Raw genomic sequence first — 24,691 nt, forward strand, 5'->3', positions numbered from 1 at the left:
GCATGTGGGGCATTATCTTGGTTTACTCCGGGCGCATGTGGGACATTAGTTTGGTTTACTCACAGCGCATGTGGGGCATTAGCTTGGTTTTCTCACAGAGCATGTGGGACATTAGCTTGGTTTACTCACAGCGCATGTGGGACATTAGTTTGATTTACTCACAGCGCATGTGGGACATTAGTTTGGTTTACTCACAGCGCATGTGGGACATTAGCTTGGTTTACTGACAGCGCATGTGGGACATTAGTTTGATTTACTCACAGCGCATGTGGGATATTAGTTCGGTTTACTCACAGCGCATGTGGGACATTAGTTTTGCTTACTCACAGCGCATGGGGGATATTAGTTTGGTTTACTCACAGTGCATGTGGGACATTAGTTCGGTTTGCTGACAGCGCATGTGGGACATTAGTTCGGTTTACTCACAGCGCATGTGGGACATTAGCTTGGTTTACTCACAGCGCATGTGGGACATTAGTTTGGTTTACTCACAGCACATGTGGAACATTAGTTTTGTTTACCCACAGCGCATGTGGGACATTAGCTTGGTTTACTCACAGTGCATGTGGGACATTAGCTTGGTTTACTGACAGCGCATGTGGGACATTAGTTTGGTTTACTCACAGCGCATGTGGGACATTAGTTCGGTTTACTCACAGCGCATGTGGGACATTAGTTTGGTTTACTCACAGCGCATGTGGGATATTAGTTTGGTTTACTCACAGTGCATGTGGGACATTAGTTTGGTTTGCTGACAGCGCATGTGGGACATTAGTTCGGTTTACTCACAGCGCATGTGGGACATTAGCTTGGTTTACTCACAGCGCATGTGGGACATTAGTTTGGTTTACTCACAGCGCATGTGTTACATTAGCTTGGTTTACTGACAGCGCATGTGGGACATTAGTTTGATTTACTCACAGCGCATGTGGGACATTAGCTTGGTTTACTCACAGCGCATGTGGGACATTAGCTTGGTTTACTCACAGCGCATGTGGGACATTAGCTTGGTTTACTCACAGCGCATGTGGGACATTAGCTGGGTTTACTGACAGCGCATGTGGGACATTAGTTCGGTTTACTCACAGCGCATGTGGGACATTAGTTTCGTTTACTCACAGCGCATGTGGGATATTAGTTTGGTTTACTCACAGTGCATGTGGGACATTAGTTCGGTTTGCTGACAGCGCATGTGGGACATTAGTTCGGTTTACTCACAGCACATGTGGGACATTAGTTTGGTTTACTCACAGCGTATGTGGGACATTAGTTTGGTTTACTCACAGCACATGTGGGACATTAATTTGGTTTAATCACAGAGCATGTGGGACATTAGTTCGGTTTACTCACAGCGCATGTGGGACATTAGTTTGGTTTACTCACAGTGCATGTGGGACATTATCTTGGTTTACTCACAGCGCATGTGGGACATTAGTTTGGTTTTCTCACAGCGCATGTGGGACATTAGCATGGTTTACTCACAGCGCATGTGGGACATTAGTTTGGTTTACTCACAGAGCATGTGGGGCATTAGTTTGGTTTACTCACAGAGCATGTGCGGCATTAGTTTGGTTTACTCACAGCGCATGTGGGGCATTATCTTGGTTTACTCCGGGCGCATGTGGGACATTAGTTTGGTTTACTCACAGCGCATGTGGGGCATTAGCTTGGTTTTCTCACAGAGCATGTTGGACATTAGTTTGGTTTACTCACAGCACATGTCGGACATTAGTTTGGTTTACTCACAGCGCATGTGGGACATAAGCTTGGTTTACTCACAGCGCATGTCGGACATTAGTTTGGTTTACTCACAGCGCATGTGGGACATTAGCTTGGTTTACTCACAGCGCATGTGGGACATTAGCTTGGTTTACTGACAGCGCATGTGGGACATTAGTTTGATTTACTCACAGCGCATGTGGGACATTAGCTTGGTTTACTCACAGCGCATGTGGGACATTAGCTTGGTTTACTCACAGCGCATGTGGGACATTAGCTTGGTTTACTCACAGCGCATGTGGGACATTAGCTGGGTTTACTGACAGCGCATGTGGGACATTAGTTCGGTTTACTCACAGCGCATGTGGGACATTAGTTTTGTTTACTCACAGCGCATGTGGGATATTAGTTTGGTTTACTCACAGTGCATGTGGGACATTAGTTCGGTTTGCTGACAGCGCATGTGGGACATTAGTTCGGTTTACTCACAGCACATGTGGGACATTAGTTTGGTTTACTCACAGCGTATGTGGGACATTAGTTTGGTTTACTCACAGCACATGTGGGACATTAATTTGGTTTAATCACAGAGCATGTGGGACATTAGTTCGGTTTACTCACAGCGCATGTGGGACATTAGTTTGGTTTACTCACAGTGCATGTGGGACATTAGCTTGGTTTACTCACAGCGCATGTGGGACATTAGTTTGGTTTACTCACAGAGCATGTGGGGCATTAGTTTGGTTTACTCACAGCGCATGTGGGACATTATCTTGGTTTACTCACAGCGCATGTGGGACATTAGTTTGGTTTTCTCACAGCGCATGTGGGACATTAGCATGGTTTACTCACAGCGCATGTGGGACATTAGTTTGGTTTACTCACAGAGCATGTGGGGCATTAGTTTGGTTTACTCACAGAGCGTGTGCGGCATTAGTTTGGTTTACTCACAGCGCATGTGGGGCATTATCTTGGTTTACTCCGGGCGCATGTGGGACATTAGTTTGGTTTACTCACAGCGCATGTGGGGCATTAGCTTGGTTTTCTCACAGAGCATGTGGGACATTAGTTTGGATTACTCACAGCACATGTCGGACATTAGTTTGGTTTACTCACAGCGCATGTGGGACATAAGCTTGGTTTACTCACAGCGCATGTCGGACATTAGTTTGGTTTACTCACAGCGCATGTGGGACATTAGCTTGGTTTACTCACAGCGCATGTGGGACATTAGTTTGGTTTAATCACAGAGCATGTGGGACATTAGTTCGGTTTACTCACAGCGCATGTGGGACATTAGTTTGGTTTACTCACAGCGCATGTGGGACATTAGCTTGGTTTACTCACAGCGCATGTGGGACATTAGTTTGGTTTACTCACAGAGCATGTGGGGCATTAGTTTGGTTTACTCACAGCGCATGTGGGACATTATCTTGGTTTACTCACAGCGCATGTGGGACATTAGTTTGGTTTTCTCACAGCGCATGTGGGACATTAGCATGGTTTACTCACAGCGCATGTGGGACATTAGTTTGGTTTACTCACAGAGCATGTGCGGCATTAGTTTGGTTTACTCACAGCGCATGTGGGGCATTATCTTGGTTTACTCCGGGCGCATGTGGGACATTAGTTTGGTTTACTCACAGCGCATGTGGGGCATTAGCTTGGTTTTCTCACAGAGCATGTGGGACATTAGTTTGGTTTACTCACAGCACATGTCGGACATTAGTTTGGTTTACTCACAGCGCATGTGGGACATAAGCTTGGTTTACTCACAGCGCATGTCGGACATTAGTTTGGTTTACTCACAGCGCATGTGGGACATTAGCTTGGTTTACTCACAGCGCATGTGGGACATTAGTTTGGTTTAATCACAGAGCATGTGGGACATTAGTTCGGTTTACTCACAGCGCATGTGGGACATTAGTTTGGTTTACTCACAGCGCATGTGGGACATTAGCTTGGTTTACTCACAGCGCATGTGGGACATTAGTTTGGTTTACTCACAGAGCATGTGGGGCATTAGTTTGGTTTACTCACAGAGCATGTGGGGCATTATTTTGGTTTACTCACAGCGCATGTGGGACATTAGCTTGGTTTACTCACAGCGCATGTGGAACATTAGTTTGGTTTACTCACAGCGCCTGTGGGACATTAGCTTGGTTTACTCACAGTACATGTGGACATTAGTTTGGTTTACTCACAGCGCATGTGGGACATTAGCTTGGTTTACTCACAGTGCATGTGGGACATTAGTTTGGTTTACTCACAGAGCATGTGGGGCATTAGTTTGGTTTACTCACAGCGCATGTGGGACATTAGTTTGGTTTACTCACAGCGCATGTCGGACATTAGTTTGGTTTACTCACAGCGCATGTGGGACATTAGCTTGGTTTACCCACAGCGCATGTGGGACATTAGTTTCGTTTACTCACAGCGCATGTGGGACATTAGTTTGGTTTACTCACAGCGCATGTCAGACATTAGTTTGGTTTACTCACAGCGCATGTGGGGCATTAGCTTGGTTTACTCACAGCACATGTGGGACATTAGTTTGGTTTACTCACAGTGCATGTGGACATTCGTTTGGTTTACTCACAGCGCATGTGGGATATTAATTTGGTTTACTCACAGCGCATGTGGGACATTAGCTTGGTTTACTCACAGCACATGTGGGACATTAGTTTGGTTTACTCACAGCACATGTGGGACATTAGTTTGGTTTACTCACAGCGCATGTGGGACATTACTTTGGTTACTCACAGCACATGTGGGACATTAGTTTGGTTTACTCACAGCGCATGTGGGACATTAGCTTGGTTTACTCACAGCGCATGTGGGATATTAGTTTGGTTTACTCACAGCACATGTGGGACATTAGTTTGGTTTACTCACAGAGCATGTGGGACATTAGCTTGGTTTACTCACAGCGCATGTGGGCAATTAATTTGGTTTACTCATACCATATGTGGGACATTAGTTTGGTTTACTCACAGCGCATGTGGGGCATTAGTTTGGTTTACTCACAGAGCATGTGGGACATTAGTTTGGTTTACTCACAGCGCATGTGGGACATTAGTTTGGTTTACTCACAGAGCATGTGGGGCATTAGTTTGGTTTACTCACAGAGCATGTGGGGCATTATTTTGGTTTACTCACAGCGCATGTGGGACATTAGCTTGGTTTACTCACAGCGCATGTGGGACATTAGTTTGGTTTACTCACAGAGCATGTGGGGCATTAGTTTGGTTTGCTCACAGCGCATGTGGGACATTAGTTTGGTTTACTCACAGCGCATGTGGGACATTAGCTTGGTTTACCCACAGCGCATGTGGGACATTAGTTTGGTTTACTTACAGCGCATGTGGGACATTAGTTTGGATTACTCACAGCACATGTGGGACATTAGTTTGGTTTACTCACAGCGCATGTGGGACATTAGCTTGGTTTACTCACAGCGCATGTGGGATATTAGTTTGGTTTACTCACAGCACATGTGGGACATTAGTTTGGTTTACTCACAGAGCATGTGGGACATTAGCTTGGTTTACTCACAGCGCATGTGGGAAATTAATTTGGTTTACTCATACCATATGTGGGACATTAGTTTGGTTTACTCACAGCGCATGTGGGGCATTAGTTTGGTTTACTCACAGAGCATGTGGGACATTAGTTTGGTTTACGCACAGCGCATGTGGGACATTAGTTTGGTTTACTCACAGAGCATGTGGGGCATTAGTTTGGTTTACTCACAGAGCATGTGGGGCATTATTTTGGTTTACTCACAGCGCATGTGGGACATTAGCTTGGTTTACTCACAGCGCATGTGGGACATTAGTTTGGTTTACTCACAGAGCATGTGGGGCATTAGTTTGGTTTGCTCACAGCGCATGTGGGACATTAGTTTGGTTTACTCACAGCGCATGTGGGACATTAGCTTGGTTTACCCACAGCGCATGTGGGACATTAGTTTGGTTTACTTACAGCGCATGTGGGACATTAGTTTGGATTACTCACAGCGCATGTCGGACATTAGTTTGGTTTACTCACAGCGCATGTGGGACATTAGCTTGGTTTACTCACAGCGCATGTGGGACATTAGTTTGGTTTACTCACAGTGCATGTGGACATTAGTTTGGTTTACTCACAGCGCATGTGGGACATTAGTTTGGTTTACACACAGCGCATGTGGGACATTAGTTTGGTTTACTCACAGCGCATGTGGGACATTAGCTTGGTTTACTCACAGCGCATGTGGGATATTAGTTTGGTTTACTCACAGCGCATGTGGGACATTAGCTTGGTTTACTCACAGCGCATGTGGGAAATTAATTTGGTTTACTCACAGCATATGTGGGACATTAGTTTGGTTTACTCACAGCGCATGTGGGACATTAGTTTGGTTTACGCACAGAGCATGTGGGACATTAGTTTGGTTTACTCACAGCGCATGTGGGACAGTAGTTTGGTTTACTCACAGAGCATGTGGCACATTAGCTTGGTTTACTCACAGCGCATGTGGGAAATTAATTTGGTTTACTCACAGCATATGTGGGACAGTAGTTTGGTTTACTCACAGCGCATGTGGGAAATTAGTTTGGTTTACTCACAGCATATGTGGGACATTAGTTTGGTTTACTCACAGCGCATGTGGGACATTAGTTTGGTTTACTCACAGCGCATGTGGGACATTAGTTTGGCTTACTTCCAGTAAGTCAAGAGGCCCTCTGGGTGTCAAAGAGCTCGCCTCTAGAAGATCCTATTAGCAAAACCCCCTGAATAATACGTACTTTGGAACCTACATAAGAATGAATATTACCAACATTCATTGAAATGTCATCAGTAAAGGGCAAAACCATCAATAAATCTACTGAGAATGAACAACACTGACATTACCGGAGCCTACAGCAATAACCGATAATACCAACGTCAATGAAAAGGGCCAAGATGGGCCTATGTGAAGCATACATTCACCCCTTGAAGCACCTGGCACTGAATCACAGATGTTCATTGGTCCCCATCTCAACAGGATTCATCTTATCGACCTCAAGAGGTTAAAGGTTGAAAAGAGCTGTCGAGATTTGACTCTTTGACCATGCAGTCACACCAGGCCTAGCACAGTTATGAATAATGAACAATGCCAGTCTTAAGGGGCAGTGCCAAGCACTGGAGCCCACATGTGAATAAACAATAACAAATAATAACTGTGATATTAAAGGACACAACTCCAGCAATGGACAAGACCAACGTCAGCAGGTAATATCCAGGAATATCCGAGCAGGAGCCTCAAGCTACCTTGAGGGACACACCCGGAAGAGAACTCTGATGTGACTGAGGGGCGCAGGAAACTAGACTCCCCAACCTACCCACTCACAGCAACTGCCATGCATTATACCCAGTTAAGGGACAAATAAAAACATTAATCATCAATAAATCTCTATATAGAATTCCAGGAACAGTAAAAGACAGAGCAGTAAAGGGCACCACCTGCAGGAAAGGTATGTAACAGCAAGGTAAATGAATACCCTGACGGACAGCTAGTAGTCAGTGTCAAGTGATATCACCTACAGTAAGATGTACCTCAGACATCAGGACACACCTATGGATAACACCAGGACACACCTATAGATAACACCAGGACACACCTATAGATAACGCAAGGACACACCTATAGATAACACCAGGACACACCTATAGATAACACCAGGACACACCTATAGATAACGTAAGGACACACCTATAGATAACACCAGGACACACCTATAGATAACACCAGGACACACCTATAGATAACGGAAGGACACACCTATAGATAACGTAAGGACACACCTATAGATAACACCAGGACACACCTATAGATAACACCAGGACACACCTATAGATAACACCAGGACACACCTATAGATAACGTAAGGACACACCTATAGATAACACCAGGACACACCTATAGATAACGCCAGGACACACCTATAGATAACACCAGGGCACACCTATAGATAACACCAGGGCACACCTATAGATAACACCAGGACACACCTATGGACACGCGTACTATCGGTAACAATGCGTACTACAAGACATGAGCTTCCCCTTACTTGTCCTTCTTGCTGTTGACAGTGTCCGCGTCTGCCAGATTATCCACAGCGATGGCCAAGAAGACATTTAATAAGATATCTGGTCACTGCCATAAGGAACAAAAACACAAAGACACAGACCACAGACACTTGGAAGAAAGGGCTAATGACATGTAGCCAAAGTGAATGTGCTCCACTCAGAACTCTCAACTGAACCAGACCTCAAACCATGGACTACACCTAGAATGCATACTCACTGCAACACAGAAACACACGCCACACAGAGAGAATACAACAGACATAGAGCCATATACTACACATACAGATCACACAACATACACAGAAACACTCACAGCACTCACAGTGAATACCACAGACCTCGAACCAGAAACTGCACCCAGAGCTCACACACACACCCACACACATAAACACACACCACAAACACAGAGTGAATCCACAAGACCTGAAACCATGCAATACACCCAGAGCTCACAATAACACACACATCGTTCAGAAAGAATACAACATGGAACTATGCACTACTCCCAGAGTGAGCTCTCTCCCTCACACACACACATACATGTGCGCACACACACATGTGCACACCATGCACAGAGAGAATACAAAAGACTTGACGCCATGCACTGCAGCCATAGCTCACACACACGACACAAAATGCAGGGAGTGAATACAACATACCCGGAACCCTGCACACATCCACCACACATGCACTGCACTCAGAGCACATATACTAAACACAGATCACATGTGCATACCTTACACCTGGATCAGGCAATGATAATATGCTACACACCGAGATCCCACACTTCAGAGTACATATATACAGTGAACTCTGACCTTTCTCTCTCACACACACACAGAACATAGAAAGCATACCGCAGAACAAACAGCATGCAAGGCACATGCACACAATACCCAGACCACATACAGCACCCAAAAAACATGCTCCGCAAGCAGATTACATGTGTAGCACCAAGAGCGTATGTGCACACACACACACACACACCACACACACATTGTGCAGCTAGGCATACCATATCTAAATCACTTACACTGCTGGCAAAGCAAATACAAAAATCTAATACTTCACAGAAATGATATGCCCCTCAGAGGACAAATATTGCAGCCAAAATTTACAGACTACATTTAGAGCTCAACATTGCCTATGCAAGAACATATATCTAGCACAGGCCACATATACCGCACTCACACTCTATACATCCACTCAGAGAGTCTACGTTGCCCAGGGGCTCCAGCGTGGCCCCACACCTCTTAGGCTAGAGCAAGCCCTCGATACACTGCACCTACACACAGCTCAGACACTGGACATAAAAACACAGTAACCAGGGCTCAGGCACTGTGCTGTGTGCTCTTACACTGCACCTACACACAGCTCAGACACTGGATGTGAACACACAGCAGCCAGAGCTCAGGAACTGTGCAGTGTGCTCTTACTCTGCACCTACACACAGCTCAGACACTAGAAATAAAAACACAGCAGCCAGGGCTCAGGCACTGTGCCGTGTGCTCTTACTCTGCACCTACACACAGCTCAGACACTGGATGTGAACACACAGCAGCCAGAGATCAGGAACTGTGCTGTGTGCTCTTACACTGCACCTACACACAGCTCAGACACTAGAAACAAAAACACAGCAGCCAGGGCTCAGGCACTGTGCCGCGTGCTCTTACACTTCACCTACACACAGCTCAGACACTGGAAATAAACACACAGCAACCAGGGCTCAGGCACTGTGCCGCGTGCTCTTACACTCCACCTACACACAGCTCAGACACGAGATATAAACACACAGCAGCCAGAGCTCAGCAACTGTGCCGTGTGCTCTTACACTGCACCTACACAAAGCTCAGACACCAGATATAAACACACAGCAGCCAGAGCTCAGGAACTGTGCCATGTGCTCTTACACTGCACCTACTCACAGCTCAGACTCTGGATATAAACACACAGCAGCCAGAGCTCCGGAACTGGGCAGTGTGTTCTTACACTGCACCTACACACAGCTCAGACTCTGGATATAAACACACAGCAGCCAGAGCTCAGGAACTGGGCAGTGTGCTCTTACACTGCACCTACACACAGCTTAGACACCGGATATAAACACACAGCAGCCAGAGCTCAGGAACTGTGCAGTGTGCTCTTACACTGCACCTACACACAGCTCAGACACTGGACATAAACACACAGCAGCCAGAGCTCAGGAACTGTGCCGTGCGCTCTTACACTGCACCTACACACAGCTCAGACACTGGGTGTAAACACACAACAACCAGGGCTCAGGCACTGTGCCACGTGCTCTTACACTGCACCTACACACAGCTCAGACACTGGATGTAAACACACAGCAGCAAGGGCTCAGGAACTGTGCCGCGTGCTCTTACACTGCACCTACACACAGCTCAGACACTGGATATAAATACACAGCAGCCAGAGCTCAGGCACTGTGCTGCGTGCTCTTACACTGCACCAACACACAGCTCAGACACTGGATGTAAACACACAGCAGCCAGAGCTCAGGAACTGGGCAGTGTGCTCTTACACTGCACCAACACACAGCTCAGACACTGGATGTAAACACACAGCAGCCAGAGCTCAGGAACTGGGCAGTATGCTCTTACGCTGCACCTACACACAGCTCAGACATTGGATATAAACACACAGCAGCCAGAGCTCAGGAACTGTGCAGTGTGCTCTTACACTGCACCTACACACAGCTCAGACACTGGATGTAAACCCCACAGCAGCCAGAGCTCAGGAACTGGGCAGTGTGCTCTTATGCTGCACCTACACACAGCTGAGACTCTGGATATAAACACACAGCACCCAGGGCTCAGGCACTGTCCCGCGTGCTCTTACACTGCACCTACACACAGCTCAGGCTCTTGGATATAAACACACAGCAGCCAGGGCTCAGGAACTGTGACCTGTGCTCTTACACTGCACCTACACAGAGCATTGACACTGGATATAAAGACACAGCAGCCAGGGCTCAGGAACTGTGCCGCGCGCTCTTACACTGCACCTACACACAGCTCAGACACTGGATGTAAACACACAGCAGCTAGAGCTCAGGAACTGGGCAGTGTGCTCTTAAGCTGCACCTACAAACAGCTCAGACACCGGATATAAACACACAGCAGCCAGAGCTCAGGAACTGTGCCGCGTGCTCTTACACTGCACCTACACAAACCGCAGACCCCGGATATAAACACACAGCAGCCAGGGCTCAGGAACTGTGCCATGTCCTCTTACACTGTACTTACACACAGCGCAGACATTGGATATAAACACACAGCAGCCAGGGCTCAGGCACTATGCTGCGTGCTCTTACACTGCACCTACACACAGCTCAGACTCTGGATATAAACACACAGCACCCAGGGCTAAGGAACTGTGCAGTACGCTCTTACACCGCACCTAAACACACCTCAGACACTGGATGTAAACACACAGAAGCCAGAGCTCAGGAACTGGGCAGTGTGCTCTTACGCTGCACCTACACACAGCTCAGACACTGGATATAAACACACAGCATCCAGAGCTCAGGAACTGTGCAATGTGCTCTTACACTGCACCTACACACAGCTCAGACACCAGATATAAACACACAGCAGCCAGAGCTCAGGACCTGGGCCGTGCGCTCTTACACTGCACCTACACACAGCTCAGACTCTTGGATATAAACACAGAGCACCCAGAGCTCAGGAACTGTGCTGCATGCTCTTACACTGCACCTACACTCTGCTCAGACGCTGGACATAAACACACAGCAGCAACTGCTCAGGAACTGGGCCATGTGCTCTTACACTGCACCTACACACAGCTCAGACACTGGATGTAAACACACAGCAGCCAGAGCTCAGGAACTGTGCAGTGTGCTCTTACACTGCACCTACACACACCTCAGACATTGGATAAAAACACACAGCAGCCAGAGCTCAGGAACTGTGCAGTGTGCTCTTACACTGCACCTACACACAGCTTAGACTCTGGATATAAACACACAGCAGCTAGGGCTCAGGAACTGTGCCGTGTGCTCTTACACTGCACCTACACACGCCTCAGACACTGGATATAAACACACAGCAGCCGGAGCTCAGGAACTGTGCAGTGTGCTCATACACTGCACCTACACACAGCTCAGGCTCTGGATATAAACACACAGCAGCCAGGCCTCTGGAACTGTGCCATGCACTCTTACACCACACCTACACACAGCTCAGACACTGGATATAAACACGCAGCAGCCAGGGCTCAGGAACTCTGCCGTGCGTTCTTACACCGCACCTACACACACCTCAGACACTGGATATAACACACAGTAGCCAGAGCTCAGGAACTGTGCTGCGTGCTCTTACACTGCACCTACACACAGTTCAGTACACTGGATATAAACACACAGCAGCCAGGGCTCCGGAACTGTGCCATGCACTGTTACACTGCACCTACACACAGCTCAGACACTGGATATAAACACACAGCAGCCAGGGCTCCGGAACTGTGCCATGTACTGTTACACTGCACCTACACACAGCTCAGACACTGGATATAAACACACAGCAGCCAGGGCTCAGGAACTGTGACCTGTGCTCTTACACTGCACCTACACACAGCTCAGACTCTGGATATAAACACACAGCAGCCAGAGCTCAGAAACTGTGCTGTGTGCTCTTACACTGCACCTACACACAGCTCAGGCTCCGGATATAAACACACAGCAGCCAGAGATCAGGAACTGTGCCGTGCGCTCTTACACTGCACCTACACACAGCTCAGGCTCCGGATATAAACACACAGCAGCCAGAGATCAGGAACTGTGCAGTGTGCTCTTACTCTGCACCTACACACAGCTCAGACACCGGATATAAACACACAGCAGCCAGAGATCAGGAACTGTGCTGTGTGCTCTTACACTGCACCTACACACAGCTCAGGCTCCGGATATAAACACACAGCAGCCAGAGATCAGGAACTGTGCCGTGCGCTCTTACACTGCACCTACACACAGCTCAGACTCTGGATATAAACACACAGCAGCCGGAGCTCTGGAACTGTAATGTGTGCTCTTACACTGCACCTACACACAGCTCAGACACTGGATATAAACACACAGCAGCCAGAGTTCAGGAACTGGGCTGTGTGCTCTTACACTGCAACTACACACAGCTCAGACAGTGGATATAAACACACAGCAGCCAGAGCTTAGGAACTGGGCAGTGTGCTCTTACACTGCACAGCGAATGTGAACACTGCACTTAGGGCTGATATCTACACCATTGGGTATCCCTTCACCCAGAACTCATGCAGGGCTCAAAATACCACATCTCGCCTACAGCTCACACACTGTACTGGAACCATAACTCAGGTACCACAAGCTGAGGACAAGCACAGCACCCAGAGGTCACACACTGAAACCAGAGCTTGTGCACTACACCAAGAGGCCTGTAAACCGCACCGTAGTGTATACAGAGGGCCACAGCTGGCTTCCTGCATACAAAACTCATGCAGAGGGTGTGCAGTGCAATCAGAGCTCCTGCTCAGCACACACTCCACCTCAGAGTCAAGCCCACACACACACCACATGTATAGCTCCAGTGCACATGCACTGTGCAGGAGCTCTGTAAACTGCCCCAGATTTCAGGCAAGAGCCAGGGAATGTTAACTGCATGCGGAACTCATGCAGGACACGCAGATGGTATACAGTGCAATCAGAGCTCAGCATACACTCGCCCTCAGGCTCGAGCACAGACAGAACTTCAGAAGGCACACTCTGCACAAAGACCTTCTGCACAGAATGAAGAGCGCAGACACTGCTCTCAGAGCCCTGACACTGCTCCTCCAGCGGTAAGGTGTCTGTTGTTGCTACATCGAGCCTGAGAGGCAAAGGATACAGTTCCCGCAGATAAAGAGAATGATGAAGTAAATGCAGACCAGCATTCCAGGGAAGAAGGGTCCTCCGTACGCCATAATCCCGTCATACATGACCGCGTTCCAGTCCTCACCAGTCAATATCTGAAGAACATGGAGAGAAGGCGGATGGTGGTCACAGAGCATCTGGTCAAATGGAGACTGCATGTACCCACAGGTCAACACAACCCAAAGCGTGGCGTCAAATGGAGGCTGCATGTAAACACAGTTCAACACAACCCATGGAGACTGCGTGTACACACAGTTCAACACAACCCAAAGCGTGGCGTCAAATGGAGACTGCATGTACACACAGTTCAACACAACCCAAAGCATGGCATTAAATGGAGACTGCATGTACACACAGTTCAACACAACCCAAAGCGTGGTGTCAAATGGAGACTGCATGTACACACAGTTCAACACAACCCAAAGCATGGCGTCAAATGGAGACTGCATGTACACACAGTTTAACACAACCCAAAGCATGGCATTAAATGGAGACTGCATGTACACACAGTTTAACACAACCCAAAGCATGGCGTCAAATGGAGACTGCATGTATACACAATTTGACACAACCCACAGCGTGGCATTAAATGGAGACTGCATGTACACACAGTTCAACACAACCCAAAGCGTGGCGTTAAATGGAGACGGCATGTATACACAATTCGACACAACCCACAGCGAGGCTCTGCCAGGCTCTATGGTGCGCAACATCACAACAAGACACATGAGAATCAGATTGTTGTGTCCATTTCCTGTTGTGTCAAGAATCCATCGCTGCACAACAGTACCCGAAACCCGTACAACCCCAGGCCACCCCGGAAAGAATAGTTTACTTACCTTACATGGGGATCTCCTGTGTGGACATCCTTCCATAGACTCACAGGATGCTTTATTTTTATTTTTTATTACACCCATCATACAGATTCTACTTTAATATTCACTCTAGAAAGGGAACTGCTTTCAGCGGCCCTAGTTTTCTTCCCAAGCCGTCATCTTATGGTCCGAATGTTTGACAATCTCGCTCGCATTTGTTTGCTCGCCTGAGATCTCAAATTGGCCCGAACCCCTCCTTGGGACCTTTGGTGGGGACCAGACAGATGCTGTGTCCTCTGGGAGAGGCAGGAACAGGTTCTATTTTCTTCCCAGCTGACAGCCTTTAAAGTCTGACTCTTTTTTCATGTGCTCCATTCCCTCCTCTGTACAAGGCCCAAAAAGAACTTCTCCCGTAAAAGGCAGACTCCTGGTTTTTAGTTGAGCCTCTGCTAGTCTCAGCCAGGAGGCTCGACGGCACGATATGCCATGGCAGAACTCTAGCACAACAAACCGATTGTGTCTAGAGGAACACTGATTGACTGGCTGGAGACAGTCAGTCTACCCTCCTCTGACAATCTCTGAAAACTCCAGTTTTCTTTCCTAAGGAAGATCATGGGCAAAGGCAAGAAGGGACTCCCTTAATGTTTGTTATATCTACCGACCATCGCTGAGGCAGTAGAAGTCTTGAAGGCCACAGTCACTGATCCACAGACCTTTCACAGCGTCTATCGTCTTACTCTCCCTCTCTGGTGAGAGTGACATCTCAGGTGCAGATGCATGTCAGGGGCAGAGGCATGTCTCTTCCTCACACGCAGACACTATGATTAAGTCTGGTTTGGGCTCCTGTCTAAGGTACACTGGCTCTTGATCCAAGGCTTATATTTCTTCAGGACTCTAGTTGTTGCAGATTTTATCATTGCTGGTGTTAAGAACTTTACTTCTGCCAACTCTGTAAACCTGCAACAATTAAGTGATGGAAGGATTGCTTGAATTAATCACAGCCACTGGCAATCACTCACGGCCGCAACCTAGTCCATCCTTTTTCGCCCACCTTGCCACCTCAGTTTGGATCCAGGGATGTGCGAAACAGCCTTGACCCTACTGCAATGGGTACAGTACATCTTAAACTGCTAAACCAGGTCCTCGCTGAACAGGAGCACAAGAATTTCACCCAGAGTTGGCTTTGCCCTGATTAGGGCTCCTCAGCCAGGCATAACTTGGTTCCAGTGGCTCGGTGAGCATGAGACCCACGTCTAGGCATACCTGACGCACTTAGGGCATCAACTGCACCAACAAGACGGTGATGAATGGAAAACTTGACTTCATCTTGGCCACTGGCATTCGCTCGGGCCACATCCCAGTCCATCGATTTTACCCACCGCGTCACCTCAGTTTGGGCACAGCCATATGCAAATCAGCCTTGACCCTGCTCCAATGGGAAAAGCACGACCCTAACTGCGAGGCAAGGTTCTCCCTGACCCGGAACATGAGCACCCCAGGACCGGCTTTGCCCAGATGACGTTTCAGCCATATATAGCTTGGTTCCAGTGGCACAGTGAGCACGGGCCCCGCATCTGGGAATACTACAACAGACTGGGATGCAGCCCGAGCTATTGTCAGTGGCTGAGATTAATTCAAGCATTCATCCATCACTTTGTTTCTGATATATGGATGGCAAATTCCTATCACAACTCTGAACAAAATCTGAGCATACAACTACAGCATTAAGCATGTTTGTATACTATCTATTGAAACACACCGGAACATCGGCGATGGGTATCGAGGTTATATGGTCTAGTGCAAGAGACAAGAGCAAACACTATGGCAAAAGCAATGAAAGAATGGGCAGCAGAGTCAGTTACATCATTAGACAATCAATGTTGGGACAGACAAAGAGCACTAGGTTCAAAGAACTACAAAAACAAATTATTGCATTTTAAATATGTCACGCAACTGAGAAGTTTCATAAAATTGATCACCCAATAAGCCATTTTTGTAAAAAATGCAGGTCACCACATGCTTTGTCTAAACATTTGACCTGGCTCTGCCCCTCTGCCAATGGCTTCTGGGACCAGGTGCTTGAAGAATCATTTACCATGGTAGATATCTCTCTAGGAAGGTCTATTAGGGCGGCCTTGCTTGGTTACATCCACCCTCTTTCCTGATCAGTAATGGGGTCTGTGGTATTAGCTTTACGACCAGCAAAGTGCAGGGTCGCCATCACATGGTACCAGGATACAGCCTGGATTAATGACATGTCTATCTGCAATGGCACCGCAGAAATATTGTTAATTTGAGGTATACAAAGCAAAAGAAATCTGTAGTCGCTGGGGACATCTGGAGTCGCTGAAGACATCTGGAATTGCTGTGGACATCTGGAATAGCTGAGGTCCTATCTCACGGCAGAGACAGCTGAAATCGCTGAGGTCACATCTCACCTCAGAGACAGCTGGAATCGCTGAGGACATCTGGAATCGCTGAGGTCCTATCTCACCTCAGAGACAGCTGGAATCACTGAGGACATCTGTAATCGCTGAGGTCCTATCTCACCTCAGAGACAGCTGGAATCGCTGAGATTCTATCTCACCTCAGAGACAGCTGGAGAAGGAATGTCACTTCAAGAACTGTGTGTGGTGGCCACAGATCAGAAAGATCCCATAAGTGCCAATCGCTGAGGTCCTATCTCACCTCAGAGATAGCTGGAATCACTGAGGACATCTGGAATCGCTGAGGTCCTATCTCACCGCAGAGACAGCTGGAATCGCTGAGGTCCTATCTCACCTCAGAGACAGCTGGAGAGGGAATGTCACTTCAAGAACAGTGTGTGGTGGCCGCAGATCAGACAGATCCCATAAGTGCCAATCGCTGAGGTCCTATCTCACCTCAGAGACAGCTGGAATCACTGAGGACATCTGGAATCGCTGAGGTCCTATCTCACCGCAGAGACACCTGGAATCACTGAGGTCACATCTCACCTCAGAGACAGCTGGAATCGCTGAGGTCCTATCTCACCGCAGAGACAGCTGGAATCGCTGAGGTCACATCTCACCTCAGAGACAGCTGGAATCGCTGAGATTCTATCTCACCTCAGAGACAGCTGGAGAAGGAATGTCACTTCAAGAACTGTGTGTGGTGGCCACAGATCAGAAAGATCCCATAAGTGCCAATCGCTGAGGTCCTATCTCACCTCAGAGATAGCTGGAATCACTGAGGACATCTGGAATCGCTGAGGTCCTATCTCACCGCAGAGACAGCTGGAATCGCTGAGGTCCTATCTCACCTCAGAGACAGCTGGAGAGGGAATGTCACTTCAAGAACAGTGTGTGGTGGCCGCAGATCAGACAGATCCCATAAGTGCCAATCGCTGAGGTCCTATCTCACCTCAGAGACAGCTGGAATCACTGAGGACATCTGGAATCACTGGGGTCCTATCTCACCGCAGAGACACCTGGAATCGCTGAGGTCACATCTCACCTCAGAGACAGCTGGAATCGCTGAGGTCCTATCTCACCTCAGAGACAGCTGGAGAGGGAATGTCACTTCAAGAACTGTGTGTGGTGGCCACAGATCAGACAGATCCCATAAGTGCCAATCAATGTTTAACAGCCAAATGATGTGAAATGATGTGTCATTGAATGTATTGTCCTCTGAGGGGTGCTAAGCTCTGATATGTTATAAGGTTCATTCAACTCGGTAATTAGAAATGCAATTTAGGGGGAGACCACGGATACGCAGTAATAGTTATTTCTGTGATAAACTATGCTTTATCCTGCGGCTACAATAATACATGGGCCAAGGCTGGGAGGGATCAGACTCAACAGAATGTCTGGACACCAGAGATGTAAAGCGCTGCTTGTGCAAATTGTGGCACAATATGGAAAGACCACTCGTGACGGTCGTCTAAGCTAAGCCAATGCTTCCATCTGATTTGTCAGCGCAATTAATGAATTTATTCTATACTTGATTTGTGTTTGTTTTGAATAAATAAAAACAATTGGAAAAAAACAGAAGGGGATGCCATCCAGAAACAAACATAAAGCACATTTGGGGCAGAGTTGGGGTGGTTCTGGGGAATCCTTGCGCTAAGAGGCTAAAGCTTGACACCGGAAGACCCCCTGACACCGGAAGAACCCCTGCCTGGGTTCCTACCAACTTGCCAAGGCACTCCCCCCAGAGTCCACCACGGTCTCTTCCCTGCTGTCGCTTTCTGTAACTACAAGAACCCCCTTATCCTTGTTCCTAGGAGAGCTCCAGGCTCTTACCAAACTCGAACCCTCAACTGGTCTAAGGACAGCGCGTCCAGGTCTACTCCCAATAACTTTGAATCTTCCATTAAATGCTGTGTTCGACCTGAACTTGTTATTCTGTTCGGGACAGTTACAACTGGAATTTGCAGACCCCGCACTGCTTGTCACCAAATTTCAGATCCCATTTGGGGGCAAAAGAGAAGACAGAGAGAACTGAGTCACAACCAAATCGGGTGAGCTAAGGCCTCAGTGCACACCCTAGATTGTCGCGCTAAGCAAGCCAACAGAATGTCAGAGTACTGTCATCACATGCAGTCGGGTCACTCAGGGAAGGAGTAGGAGTCTGCCTACCATGCAGGGGACCCCACTCTCACATCAATGTCTTCGTAATAAAGCTGATAAAGGATTCACGATGCCAGTGATCTCAATCCGGTTCAGCCTGGAATGGTTGAATAGGTTGTCCAGGTTCTCCTCTGTCATGCTGGTCATCCATCTCTGCTGGAGTGTGCGGGAGGACTTCTTCCCCGTCAGAGTCCTGGCACTCTACTTTAGGTTGTGTCGGACTGTAGGTTGGACCGAATGGACCTTCATCCTCACAGCTCTCTGTAACTATCAATCTTGGAGGAGGCTGTGGTGGCACCTTGCTGGACGACATTGATGGAATAATTGGTATTGGTGTAGAAGTTTGTCATCTTGTAGACAGTGGCATCGCCGTCAAGGCAGGATCTTCAATGTCTGCAGAGTTCGCATTGATGACATAGAGGCCGGTGACGTCATCAACGTTATCTTCTTCAATGGTGTACGTGTTGTCTTTGGTCATTTCTTTGTTGTCGGTGCTGTCATTGACTGTGCTATTTGTGCCCACGGTGACAGGAAAGCTGGTGGTGCAAAGGGTAGCATTTGATTCCGAGACATTGGAGAATGAGGGTGACTCTTTGGTGTCAAATGCATCGAAAGATGGCGCAGCTTTTTTGCGGCATGAGATTCCTCCGGATATGGACAATGGCTGGGCTCCTCTCCACTTTACTGAGCTGTTTATAAGGTAGCTCGTTCCACACCGAAGGCGCCTCCCTACCAGAATCTGTTTCTGAGATGGTTTTACGGTTAAAATGAACCACTTTCTAGGTTTTCTAGGTACATTTTGAAGCAGCTTTGGACTCTTAGTTTTAGATGCCAGCTATGAGTAGTAGACACATTCCTTGAGAGGATCTTCCGAGTAGAGTCTCTTCTCCCAACAGGAACCACAAAGCCTAAAGAGACATTTTCAAGATGCCGCGGACATGGATTAGGCCCAGCCTGAATAAAGCCTCTAAGACAGGGACCTGCTAGAAGCTAAAGTACGCATAGAAAACACAGATTATATATCTCGAGCATTTGCGGTTAGAATTGAAGCATTGCTTGGGGATTGAGTAGGCGGCCTACGTTAGCAGGAGGAGAGTAGCCACACCTGGATTACACCATCTCTCATTCCTGGCGTGTGGCCCACCATCTTGGGTGTGACTCACTCATGTAACTCGCAGGTGTACATCATTCTGAGTCTGATGATCAAAGCCTCTGAGGAGAAAGGCCATTGTGTGTGTCTTCCTGGCATCAACCTCTTGTCCGGGTGGATTCCAGGGTCGTTTTGAACACTTGCAGCTGCCTGCTTCATGCTCTCGAGATGTCTAGGGTATCCTCGAGTGTTCAGTTGGGGTACTGTTGCATGGTCCTGATAACTCGTTAACCAGGTAAGTAGAAAACAGTTTGTAAAGAGCGGCTCGCTTGAACTGGACACATCTACTGTACTAAGAATGGACAGGCTCATCAGACGTGCACCAAACAGAACATTCCTGTACTGCGATTGAACATTTGTGTAGACAAAATGAAGAGCTTCACACTTAGAAATCCAGCCAAGTGACAACGTACTGGCAGTAACATAACACCTGGGAGGCAAATTCTGTCTATTCATTGAACCTGCACTCTCACACGTTACACGCTGCAGACACTACTGCCACAAAGAGACACTGTGCTCACTTCCCCCTGAGGCTGAAACAAAACAGCGACACATGAGCATAATGTATGTGTCATTAGTAAGACTGGCACTAGGATTCTGAAACACAAAGTAGTGTTTGCGTCATGCTGTACAGACTTAGTGTCATACACTTTTAGGATGAAGTTTTCAGGAGAAGAGCAAGTTTTTGCTTTTCACTCATTCATAATGAAGATGATGTTGCCGGGACAGTCCAACTCACTCGCTTCAGCTCCTCTGTTGGAAGAAACACTTGTTTGGGCTACTGACAGCCACATATTTCTACAGCAGGTGCATCGCTGCCAGCTAGTTGCACCCGCAGATGAATATTCCAGTGTCTCCTAGAACTGTAAGTTGAATTGTCATTTATTTTGTATTCCTCTTTACCGAAGGCTCTTTGACCACAGTAGTCTCAACAATTTCCCTTCTTGCCCTGTTTGCTTTGATGGCCTTTCACATTTTGAGTATCTTGAAGTTCTGTGCTGTGCTTGGCTGGACGAGGGCCCGGTGCTACTTCAACAGTGAGGTTCATGTCGACAGAAACCACAACAAAGCTGGTCCCATGACCTCCGACCAGTCAGTCTCAGGGTAAGGCCATCAGTCATCTTATTAACCTTCACCCCTAACCTCTTCCTTTAAGGCCCCTGCTGCCCTGATCCAAGAGTGTCTCCCACTGCTTAAATGCTACAACTCAGCCCACGTTGTGTGCACATCGGTACCTTTGAGTGCCGCCAAATCCTTTTACATTTACTCAGCTTGTTTGCGCACAGTGACACCAACACGTGTAAAACTACACCAAATGCCAGGACAGGCTGCGTAGAGGGGATCAACATCCATTTGGTCTCAACAGGAGCAAGAGCTCTTGGTGCTATCCTTGACTATTCCCCATGTACATATGGGCAGCACTCACCCCAAATGTAGGGTGAACATAGCCAGGGTGTTACAGCATCAGCAAACGTCAGGCCTAAGGCCCAATCACGACGATTGAACCACAGCCCAAGCTTCATGTTGTTGACACATCTCGTCACCTGCGGTAGTGTCACTGCTGTCTCCACGGAGAGACCAAGGTCCACATCAACTCTCTGTGAACGGGGACTCTCCTCAAACGCGGCGCTCATTAGGTCCTGAAGCTAATTCTCTCCAGTATAGAAGTGTACACCTTTGAGCCGAATGACATTCGGAATGAGCACAGATGGTTGTTCCGGGGAAAGTACACCATTTTATTGACCCAACAGTTCACTCAGTAGCTCATCATCCGTGTCAAATCCTGTCTTGGAGTCATTGGCAAACCCAGAGGCGGTCAGCGTCACTGACTGGGCCATAGACTGCACTCTATGGGTATCATCAATTGTGGTCGTTAAGAAGGCTAAATAACCCGGGCTGTGAAGATTTGGGTGGATTTGAGGTTTCCCCAAATGGCTATCGAGGAGGAATGCAAGCTCATGTCCGCCATCATTTACACAATGGCTTTCCTCAAAGGGCTCCTTTGTCCACATGTGCAGAATAGCACCGGCTGCAGCTCAGCAAAGACTCTCGCCGTAGGACCAATGTTCCATGCATGCCAGTCTCCAGGGTGTCACGTGGATGAGCTTTGGAGGTGTTCCTGAATGCCATCAGAGAGATCCCCATCGGGACTAAAACAGGAGATCAATGACAGAGATAACAGCCTCTCTTCTCTGCCACTTCTGGAAGATAACATCAGGAACAATCTCACATTTCGTAAAGAAAAGTATGAATTGTCAAAGCCCTGCCTAGAGCTCTTTGTGCACCTCTTCACAGCCAACTGGGTCTTGGAGAAAGCTTTGATCACCTGCAAATTAAAGATCTCCGCAAGGTTGCAGCACCTAAGGCAGGACAGGAAATAATATGTTTTTTAGGCTTGGCTAGGTTTATTCCAAATTTGGCCGCACTCTCCAATCCACTAAGGGAGCTGCTAAAATACAAGTCTGACCAACAGGTACAAACAACAAAGCTAAGGGTAGATCCAACCCCCTCAGCACTACAGACCGCCCTGCTCCAGGAGGACAAAGGAGAAGGGTGTTGCCGCTTGCACTTTCCGCTTCGACGATGAACCTAAATGAGCAGTGAGACGCCAAGCTAGAGAGGTGAGTACAGCAAGTCAGCAGCGATCGGCCTGTTCTTCCTTAGATATGTAAGTGCATCCATTCAGTTACGATGCCCACAGGCCACTGCTACCAGCGTTCCTGGCATCTGCTACTCAACGTGCTCAGTAGATGTAAAGGGAGCCCAGCACGACTTACAGTTTGAGATGAGTTACCCACAGGAAAAGGACATCCTGCGGTCTATTTATCAACACAGACCTGGTCTGTCTCTGGGCGGACTGGGCTGACGTCACTGCAGAACATGGGAGGATGGTCAGTGAAGAAGATATGCCAAAGACCTTCAAGTGTGATGACAGTGTACAGGCCTCAGCCCATAACTCCAATGAACCTCCATGAAGATTTGACACTATCTGAGGAAGGCTCTAGCTAAGGAGGAGTCGCATTATGGTGCAAAGTCTCCTCACAGAAAGACTAATGCACATTGTACAAGACACTCACCGGGGATTCTTGAACGTGAGGGCCTGGATACTAGAGAAGGTTTGAGTCTGGTTCCTATATGTGGACTCTATAGGTAAAGACATGATGTTTGGCCTGTCAGACTGCTGGACAGGGTTAGCGGACAAGAGCTATCGTGCCGGAAGAACATGGCAACAGGCCACGGGTGATGGCCAGTGCTGAAGTGTGCAACTATCCCCTTTTTAGGTCTCGCCTGACCCAGCGCATGCGCTGGTCTGGCGAGACTTATTGAGAGGGCTCCAAAAAGTGCTACCAGGCCAGCCTAGAGCTACAGTGCATGTGCGCGGGCGCGCGCGCCACGCTTTACCGCGATTACTTTCACTTTAGCGGCCGCTTTGATGTTTGATCGTGATCACTTTTACTTTTGCGGCCGGACGACCGCTTTGGATAGCCAATAGGTCTCACTTTTGGGACCTTATAAGTATTTAGTTATGCAACTGTTGCATGGCTAAACACTTATAAGGTCCCAAAGGCGAGACCTATTGGCTATGCCAATGCTTGTTCTTCTTGTGGATAACATTTCAAAGTATTCTGGAGGTAGACAGAGTGTGAGACCTTTCCAGATGATGATTTCAGAGTTATTGAAGGTTGTGAGCGCTCACTGACGACCCTCGCAGACAGAGATGGGAAAAGAGGCACCTTTTCAGGGCGATGAGTTTCAACAACAACTAGACACCAGAGGTATACATCAAATCAACCTGATCCCTTACTGGCATCAGGTGAAGAGAAAGGTGAAAGGTTGTATGTGCACACTTGAAAAACACTCTGGATAACATTCAAGCACGGAATGAATGAGTAAACTGGAGATGGGTCTGTTGAAGTTTCCCAAACTGTACACAGAAAAATCTTCACTTCTTGAATGTTTGCACAACACAGTGCTGCGATGATCAGTGGATGGAAATATCCCAGGTCACAGAAGCTGCATCCCTGTAATTCTGCACCCCACAGAGGGGGAAGGCAGCAAAAAGTGCTCCAAGGATATGAGTAACATGCAGCGAGTAGCTTGGCATCTAGAGATCCTACCAGATGGCCAGGCACTGGTAAATAAACATCTGGGAGGCAAGCCAAGTCTGTTCTAAGAGCCTTGCACTTAGAAGGGGTCCTATGGTGGCCCCTCGGTCCACAGTCACTCTGAATGTATATATGTTTATGAACTGGCTGAGCTCCAGGAAGGTGACGAAGAAAACTTCCTGGACTTGTCCCTCAAGGACCTCTCCATGGAGAACGGCACCTCAAAGAATGAGAGGTCAGCCCTTGAGACTGCACTGAGGAGTGAACAGCAGTCTCAA

At 47.8% G+C, this 24,691-nt stretch overlaps 1 protein-coding gene across 5 annotated transcripts in view; it reads right to left on the bottom strand.

Annotated features, from left to right (window-relative positions):
- CACNA1F (calcium voltage-gated channel subunit alpha1 F) overlaps positions 1–24,691 on the bottom strand; it is a 562,890-nt gene that overhangs the window by 307,845 nt on the left and 230,354 nt on the right. For all 5 annotated transcript variants that reach the window (XM_085629889.1, XM_085629888.1, XM_085629886.1 and 2 more), the window contains 2 exons: positions 13,728–13,848; positions 7,815–7,893 (listed from right to left, as the gene is read on the bottom strand). In XM_085629889.1, coding sequence (XP_085486015.1) covers positions 7,815–7,893; positions 13,728–13,848 — 200 coding nt within the window. The remainder of the gene's footprint in view (positions 1–7,814; positions 7,894–13,727; positions 13,849–24,691) is intronic.

The sequence above is a fragment of the Triturus cristatus genome, chromosome 10 (assembly GCF_964204655.1).
Source record: "Triturus cristatus chromosome 10, aTriCri1.1, whole genome shotgun sequence".
NCBI classification, from domain to species: domain Eukaryota; kingdom Metazoa; phylum Chordata; class Amphibia; order Caudata; family Salamandridae; genus Triturus; species Triturus cristatus.